The sequence below is a fragment of the Oculina patagonica genome, chromosome 8 (assembly GCF_052425735.1).
Source record: "Oculina patagonica isolate OP01 chromosome 8, crgOcupat, whole genome shotgun sequence".
NCBI lineage: Eukaryota > Metazoa > Cnidaria > Anthozoa > Scleractinia > Oculinidae > Oculina > Oculina patagonica.
Window position 1 is genome coordinate 10,470,738 of NC_135765.1, and position 9,183 is coordinate 10,479,920.

The window sequence follows — 9,183 nt, forward strand, 5'->3', positions numbered from 1 at the left end:
TGCAAGGTAAGAGTAAAATATTAATAAATAAACTGGTGTGTAGCTAAATGATAAGATTGTGTTCGAATTTTGGCTATATTAAGAGAAAGTGTACTGCGTAATTCGATTATTTGCTTTGTTTACATAAGTCACTGTCGAGCGATTTCTTCGAAGTAGGACGGTCTATTTCTTGGATAAAATGAAAAGCCCAGAGCAAATTTTTATATACTTAAAAAGTACATCATTTCTACTTATCTAAGCCAAAGTTTCAGGCGAATCCGAGTTATACCGCATAGGAAAAGTGCTTCGTGAAAAACGTCTCCAAAATGAAATCTGTAAACAATGAGAAAATGGTGATTTTTGAACGCCTGCCTGGATTTCATAGTTCAGTTGATTATCCTTATTTTAGACTCATAACATTCGTCAATGCCTCCTGTACAAATATACAAACTTGAGAAAGGTCATCTTCAATTTACGCTTTTGATGAGCTAAGTTCTTGTGACCATGTTCGTCGCTCTCGTTTCGGCCATTTTATGTCGCCGGGCACTTGTTACAGTGTCTGAATATTTTCTCGAAAATTAAAATAGATTTAAACGAAAAAAATACACCACGTTTATCGACTTACCATAAGGTATCTCTGAGCCAAAAATGAAGGTAGATGACTTTGGAAGTTTGTACCGCATTTTTTTGTTTTCACGCGGTCTACAAAAAAATTCGCTCTTAATTGGTATAGTTGCGAGAGCACACTGAAGCCGGACATGTCTAAACCATTACAAGCCACCTTCACGTCCAGATTGTTATAATAACGTTCATGGTCGATCGTCCAGCCCCGCAATTATTTTGGTTCTTTCCATTGACCTGATCCATGTTTCATAACTTGTAATGATAGAGTAATACTTATGTTATAGGAGATAGGGCAAGAAATACTTACGAAGACATATTTCTCCTGCCCGCCTTCTTCTAGCTCGTTTTTCATTCAGCCCCGTGTTGGAGGGGGGGGGGGGGGAGGGGTACTAGACATAATATTGAGTAGGGAGGTGCGACCCGGCCTCCTTAACCCTGACTCTGTCTAAGACAGTCACACAAACCTCTGATTTTCCTACCCTGTTAAAATTGACTTAGGTTCTGGCTAATGTTTTTCAGAATGTCAGATTAGTTTCACTTCAAAGTATGACGGAAAGACTGTGACAGGGTCGGTTGGCTCGTCTGTTAACTTCACTTGGAGCTTCTCTGGTGATGTTGATATAGTTGACTGGGGACTGAAGAAAGATGGATCGAATCAGTTTCAGAGTGGTGGAATTCTGGTAACTGAAAAGAAGAGTGGTCCAGTGTCAGTATCTATCCCTTCAACATACAGTGGACGTGTAAGTGGACGTGGTGACGTATCTTCTGGTCAGATCATCTTCACTCTAAGCTTAATCAGAAAGAGCGATGAAAGATATTATGGCTGTAGAATAGACAAGTCTACTGATTTTGATCCGCCAAGATTTGACTTTGTGTTCTTGGCAGTTGAAGGTGAGTTATGTTTAATATATTGTTTTGATTACACAACGTTAACGACACATTTACCGTAAAGAAAGACAAAACGGACGCTAGCTTTTGACAAGCACCTTAGCGACAGAACGTTGATATCCAGTTTACCTAAAAGTAAGTGGAAAACTTTTAGCTTCCGATTCTAAACTTGTTGGTAAAGTACAACAACACAGAAAACCGACGCATACTGACAAATTACTGGATGAATCGTCCTCGAACCCGAATTCCTACAAAGTTATAAGGGAGCGATCATTAATTACTGGGGGGGAGGGAGGGCCGGTAAATTTTTGAAGAAGTGGGCTCAAAAATTGTGATCCTCTCCCAAATTGGAGCCAGAAATTTGCCACCCGCCCCACATCAGAGACCAAAAAATTGTGACCCCCCCCCCCCCCCCCTTCCGTCCTTTGAATGGGCACATAAAAGAATAAACACAGCAAGGTAAAAACCATTGAAAGTAGTTGACTAGTTCTTAGAGAAGTTGTGTGCCCTCAAGAGGGGTCTGGGGGCATGCTACCCCAGAACGTTTTCAATTTTTAATCCTCTTAGATCACTTTTCTGCGATTCTGAGTAGCAATATGATGGCGCTTTCAGAAAAGCTACTTAGATTCCTGTTTTAACTTTTTCAGCTGTTCGAGCTATTCGAAGCAGGTAAAACAGAAAAAAATAGCAAAATGGTGTGTTTCTAAGGCGATTATTGATAACGTGTCATGATACAAATAGATATGATCAAAATGGGTTGTTTGAATCAAAGTAATATCATGCGAGAAATAATCGTTTCAGTGTGAGTTTGCAACTGATTGCGCGAGTCTCACGCTCAATGCATGAGGCTTGAGAAGCCTGAACCAAACAGCTGTTGATCCTTAACACAAACAAGGCTAGGGAGGTCCGGGGGCATGCTCCCCCGGAAAATTTTTATTTTAGGTCTTCTGAAACGACTAGAAATACATCTACGAATGTCAAACATGCTAAAAAGTAATCAATTTATACCAATGAAAAACAGCTGTGATCGAACGTGTAAAGCCTCTTTGACCATTTAACAAGTCACTACTCGCCAACGGATAGACCATTTATTATTAAGCTTTAATTACCTATTGCTAGCTTGCTAGTAAAATAGTCAAAGTAGCTAGCTTGCTAGTAAAATAGGTAAAGAAATGTTCCTCGCAGAGAACTTGCAGCATGAATGGTTAAACAATTGTTCTGTGGAGTCTCATTACAGAAACTGTGCGTTGAAAGTCAACCATTCTAGTCATATATATTTTCTGGCTCACTCCAGAAATCTCCACAATGAGTCACGTTCAAGATATAAAAGATTCAGCTTGATAAACACACGCGCTGTTTGCTGGTTAAGGGAAATTACCAAGGAGGAGATTGTGGATTGAAGTAGCCTAAAATATTTAAAAAGTTTATTTGTTAAAACAGGTGCTCAATCATTTATGACCCTCCCCTTATCGTGGGTCCAAAGACATTTGGCCCTCTCTAAATGGGAGCCCCAAAAATCTTAGCCCTCCCCCCAAATTTGCCGCCCCTCCCCCCCCCCTAAAGTATGCGATCATCGATCAGTACTTTTGACGAGGCGAGGGCGACTTCTTTATTACGCAAGTTTTACAGCCAATAACAATGGCAATACTAACCAATCAGTTGCAAGGATCAGACTTAAAACCATCGATTGACCAACAACGTTCCACTACACTGTGAAGATGGCTTTACTTCAAGTTGTTGAAACGTAAGTCACCAACAACCGACCGCAGTACGAGTACGAGATTAAGTACGAGTTCGAGTTTTAAAAGATTGTGCCTATGCTTTCGATGATCACATTACAATAGTCTCCTTTTCGACTGGTTAGCAACAGTGAGGAGTAAGGTATCTGGGAAATTGAAATTTGATAGTCGTTAAAGATATGGAAGAACGAGATACGAGAGCCATAAATTCAGCGGAACAGTGTCACCATGCTAACCGGCCATGCCAAGGGGCCCGCCACTATCTGGCACAGACGAAGAGGCCCTCCGTGATCCTCGATCCGTCCTGCCCGCCTCGACGGATCACTGCCGGTTTGCGTTTACTCCTTGTTCGTAGGGCAAGTCATATTCCATCCACTGTTTGCGCCTTAATTCCGTGCTGGCTAAATTCATTGAAAGGCTCTTACCATTTGTCGGTTTGGCAAGAGTCCCATGCGACCTTACAGTGAAACGAACTCAACCGGGGCCATCCAACGTTTTTTAGCCAATCACAAGACAAGTTTTAAACAAAAGAATTGGAGTTCCTTGGTCAGGGGACCAATCACAGTGAAAGGCAATTTTAACTCTTCGCTTGACTGAATACGATGCGAAGGCACGCTGAAGTGTTGTGTTCATTTCGTTTACGGTTAAGGCGAAAGTCTGCCAGTAATTTGGAACACTGGACGGAATCAACGTAAATACGTTTACCGAATTACGGCCGCGAATATTTTTGAAGACTGAAACTCAGTGAAAGGATTCAGCGTATCACCGAATTACGGCGAGCAATTTTGAAGACTTCGAAAGACTGAACGAAGTGATGAACGTAGCGAAATAAATTTACCGGCCGATTCACGGCCAGCTCAATATTTTCCCGAAAGACGTCTTGGAATGTCGAAGACGAAAGCTTGGATAATTCTTGATCGAATATTACGGCCGGGAGTTTTGAAGACTGAACGGACGCAACGTAAATAAAAAATTTACCGAAGCATGATCGGCTATAAAACTTACAATATGCCACACATTTTCCAAAACACGGCCGGGAATGTCGAAGACGAAAGCTTATGTCAGTTTTCCTCGAATTTGCGGCCGACATTTTTGAACACTAAACGGGCTCAACGTAAATATAAATTTACCAAATTACAGCCGCTAACTAGTATGCGTGAACCTGTCACGTTTCTGCACGTGTTGTTGAGTTTTATCCGGCGATGAATATTTATGGTTGAAATGTTCGCCGTTGTAATTTGTTCATTAGGTAATGTTCTTTTTATCACTGTATCACTGTATATATATCACTGAATGTAATACACTGAGTTTATCTCTTTGCTGACCGGTGTTGATTCGCTTCGGCAAATATATATACTGGTTTGAGGAAAAGTCGTTTCGTCTTCACAGTTTCAGCCGGTGTCAATTCGGTAAATAAATTTTTGTCGAGTCCGTTTTGTCTTCATTCCAGGCGCAGGCCGTGCTATTTTCGTTGAGTCCGTTCAGTCTTCAAAATTCCCGGCCGTCATTCGGTAAACTTATTAACGTTGATTCCGTCCAGTGTTCTAAATTACCGGCAGACTTTCGCCTTAACCGTAAACGAAATGAACAAAATTATATTTTTTGCCGTAAAAACAACACTTTAGCGTGCCTTCGCATCGTATTCAGTCAAGCGAAGAGTTAAAATTGCCCTTCACTGTGATTGGTTGCCTGACCAAGGAACTCCAATTCTTTTGTTTTAAACTCGTCTTGTGATTGGCTAAAAAACGTTGGGTGGCCCCGGTTGAGTTCGTTTCACTGTAACTCTTTCAAATGAAGTCAAATGTATGTTCGATATATGAACATGCATTAGCGTATAAGACGCGTTTCATCACGTAACAAGTCACAATGATACCTGCGTAGGAGAATACACTGACTCAGACATAGACTGAAATGTTCGAAAATAAAGCACTTTGGTTGAACAGCAAATTTAGCTTAGCAAAACACTGAGGCCGGAGGACAGGAGGCTTTTTCACAGATTTCACGCAATTCTGGGCACAGCTTCAGCTGTGACCTAAAAACACCATGATTTAAACTAGGATGACGTCAGCCTCTTATGGAGACAAACTCAGTAAAGCTTTTACACGCGCTTATCCACATATCATGTGCATAGCAGTGAGATAGCTTTGACTTCAACCAAATTCATTTTTGCAGAGGCACCACAGATAAGCATATCATCAGAACAAGCAAATTACAACGAGGGATCCTCAGTCAATATCAGCTGTGCAGCATTCGGGACACCAGACCCAGATGTAAAATGGATCAGAAATGGAATAGTGAAAAGTTCAGGGAAGAAAATAGCGTTTTTGACATTGAATGGTATAAATAGAGCAGATGATGGTCAGTATACTTGTAAAGTCAACAACTCCGCAGGACAAGATGAAAAACACGTGACACTTGTGGTTCATTGTAAGTAAAATTTCTCTTATTGTGAAATATCCAACTCTATCTTCACAACCTAGTGCACAACAACACATTAAGTGTTTACAATGTACATGTATGGTTTCTGTTATTCAATCATGACCGTTTAGTAAAACAGTTGTTTTATCAAAGAACACGCTTTAAACTTAAATAATATAAATTATGCGGCTTCTTACAACACACAGATGTAGAGTGTGTAGACTAGTACAAGATGAATAGACAAAGAGATATCGACTTATTAGTAACAACAAAGCGTGTCTGGGCTATAAAGCCTGGTTTTCACTAGCGACGCAAGCACAAGCGCAAGGATAACAGGTCTTATTTCACCGTGAAAACGGCTTCAACACAAGCAAAACCACAAGTGCATTGCATTTTGATGCTTGTGCTTGTAATTGCGGCAAGCACAAGCACAAGGGTCAAAATTTGTCCTTTTAGCGTGATTGTGCTTGTGCTTGCGTCGCTAGTGAAAACCAGGCTTAAGTTGCTGTTCAAATGTCTACTTATATTGCAAGCCATGTGCGGTTTAGCAGGAATGGACAGGGACACAGTATGTGGTAAATCAGTCGTGTTATGTTTGTTGTTGTTGTTGTTGTTGTTGTTGTTATTTTGTTGTAAAATTATGAAAATACAGACTTTTAAAAGACAATGTGGACTTTAACATACCAAAGATAAGCCATTATACATTATCGATTTAATCCAAAAATAAACTTTTTATTTAGGTCATAATTAAGCTAAACACATCATTTGTTATTTGTTTATATATGTATTTGCCATCTTGACACCATTACACCTGTTAACTTGTAAGCAAATGGATTTACGTACTCTGTAGCGAACAATAGTTGCAAGGTTAGCTAACAGTTAAGACGCTCTTTCGGTCTTACACGTTGTTCAAATTTCCCAGTCAAAGTTTATCTAATGCTCTATTAACATACCCTCTATTTTAGTATAATTCATCGATACCAAGCGAGCAAAATATGCACGAAGTATTTGGTCGAAACTGAAATTGGTCAAGCTAAAATTGGTCATGAATTTTAAATATTACCTGAATTTTAAGATTCACCATTGGTTTATATTACCAGACAAACCTGAAGGTACAACAGTAACTACTAGTGCAGCTGCAAATAGCGTCACACAAGGAGACAGTGTTACATTTACCTGTCACGTCACGGCAGCTAAGCCTCAAGTATCACAGTACAGGTTCTATTTGAATAACACTCTCGTCGGACACAGTAATGACAGTCAATACACATACACCATTAACAATGTACAGCGGTCTCAGCACTATGGCGAGTACAAATGTGTCCCACACAATGATGTTGGAGATGGACCAGTGGCCACTGTGACACTAAATGTAAATGGTGAGTGACATTCAGTGTAGACCGCAGCCTGCTTCAGGCGTTCGGGTAGTGGGAAACGGCGCTACCCTATATTTCTTTTTTTTTTGCCGTTTTCTTTTCGCGCCGTTCCTCAATAACCGAACGCCTGGAACAGATGGATGGCTGTGATTGTGGTCTCCCTTGTTCTTCAATAAAACATCTCTCCTTGGTCCCATATATACACACATCCTATTTACTGTCAAGTGAGCAATGTAACAGTAAATTTAGTTTAAGTTTGGTTTTGTTTTGCTTATTTATGTGTGATTTCCATCATGTAAGGTACATAAAGTTATTTTCTTTGTAGAAGGTGTATGAAAAACATATGTTTTATCCAAGTTTGCCTAAGGCATAAAAACCTAATTTATTTTGCTGGACTTTCTCCCGTTTAGTTCCTATACAGTTAACCGTCTTGCCACAAAACATAACAGTGAATGTAACAAATCCTATTGTTGTGAGATGTGCTGCATCAGGTTTTCCAACACCTTCCATATCATGGAAAAAATATGTACAAGGCACAGCTGTGTCTAAAGATCCAAACACTCAAAGCAGTAACAGAAGTGATGCAGGGAAGTATGTGTGCACTACAAGCAATGGAGTGGGACAAGATAAGACGGCGGAAGTTTATGTAACTGTGCAATGTAGGTCTATATCTTGGGGACTCTTCCCATGGGAAATGGACAGGGTTGCTCATCATCTTGCATGGGGTCGTAAAGTGCAGGGTTTAGTTATTACTAATTTTTAAGTGTTCGGGACAGAACGTCAATGACATTACCAATCAAGTTATCTTGTAGGGTTGCATTCGAAAAAAATAGATGACATAACCTCGTCATACTTTGTTGATGGCTTAGATAAAAGTCCCATACAATCTTTAACATTTCTTCGTGGATGAAAGAAATCGATTGCAATAGTTTTACCGTCATTTAAGCCACTTTAGCTCTTATTTGTGTGTCTGTTAGAATGGGAAAGGGGAAAGGGGTCAAATAAAGCTTAAACCCCTCCTTTTTCGATATGGGAGTCACAACCGGATTTACAGATTTATAGGAAGAGTGCTAAAAAGCTGATTGCAAATGTTAGGTATGATCCGAAAGATAAGCTGTTTCGAGATAACTTTTAAAATATCGGTGGTGTTCATCAACAGCGAAACTCGCCTTCAATCAGATTTAGGTTAAGGGCAAAATAATTATGATTTTTCAGAAGCTGGAAAAACCAACCAATCTCTGCCGATTGAAAGACATTCCATTTAGAAATCCGTTCCTCTCCATTTTTAGTTCTTTAGCCTTCATAAGTATCACACTTAAAATCGCTCTGCATCTTTGCAGAGGTGACTCGGTCAATTGCTTCAGGATCATATCTGGAAAAAGTAGAGATCTCACTAACAATTCTTACAGCCACAGTAAACATTATTGGAAGGTTAACGTGGCATCTGCAGTGCTTAAATCAGTGAATGGAAACCTTTTTAAATTTTTAATTTTCCTTTTTCGCTGTTACCAATTTCTGTTTTTTTGTCTAATGCAATGTCACTTATCACTTTCTAGACCCGCCTACAATAAAGGAAGCCACAACATCAGCTGTCAAGTCATGGATCGGTCAGACAGTGACGTTGAAGTGTGTGTCAGATGGTGTTCCTACACCAACACTCACCTGGTACAAACCTGATGGAAATCAGATAAAGAAATTCACAGCTACAGAGAACACAATAAATGTGAAGATGAATGTGGATCAAGATTTTGGTGGTTACAAGTGTGATGCTGACAATGCGCTCATGCCTGCTGATTGCAAGATAGTGAAAGTACAACAGATAAGTAAGTGCTATTTGTGTTCTTCTGGTTTTATCTGGTGTTACGATAAATTTTTATTTAGAATTGTGTTTTGGTGAGGATTTCCTGGTAAACGTACTGTTCTTTTTTTAAGTAAACGTTTAGCTACCGTTGTAAGGGGGAGTTCACAGGCTTTTGTTTTTAGAAATCTGCTCAGTTTACTTGAGCACTTGTTTCGCTGTACTTGGATACATGCTGTTGAATGCCAACAGCTTTTGGTCTCAATCGTGTATTTGTTGTTGGTGAAGTTCCATGAACATTTCCCTTCTTCGTAGCTAATAATAAGTTGCTCTTTTCCCTCGTCTGTCCATAACCTTTCGG

At 39.8% G+C, this 9,183-nt stretch overlaps 2 protein-coding genes across 2 annotated transcripts in view; both read left to right on the forward strand.

The window, feature by feature from the left end:
* LOC144662606 (proto-oncogene tyrosine-protein kinase receptor Ret-like) overlaps positions 1-9,183 on the forward strand; it is a 109,024-nt gene that overhangs the window by 50,645 nt on the left and 49,196 nt on the right. The gene's annotated exons all lie outside the window — the stretch shown is intronic.
* LOC144662521 (uncharacterized) overlaps positions 1-9,183 on the forward strand; it is a 183,105-nt gene that overhangs the window by 6,430 nt on the left and 167,492 nt on the right. Inside the window, exons 2-4 of the mRNA XM_078523343.1 lie at positions 1,123-1,494; positions 5,403-5,657; positions 6,749-7,027. Of these exons, the coding sequence (XP_078379469.1) occupies positions 1,123-1,494; positions 5,403-5,657; positions 6,749-7,027 (906 nt within the window). The remainder of the gene's footprint in view (positions 1-1,122; positions 1,495-5,402; positions 5,658-6,748; positions 7,028-9,183) is intronic.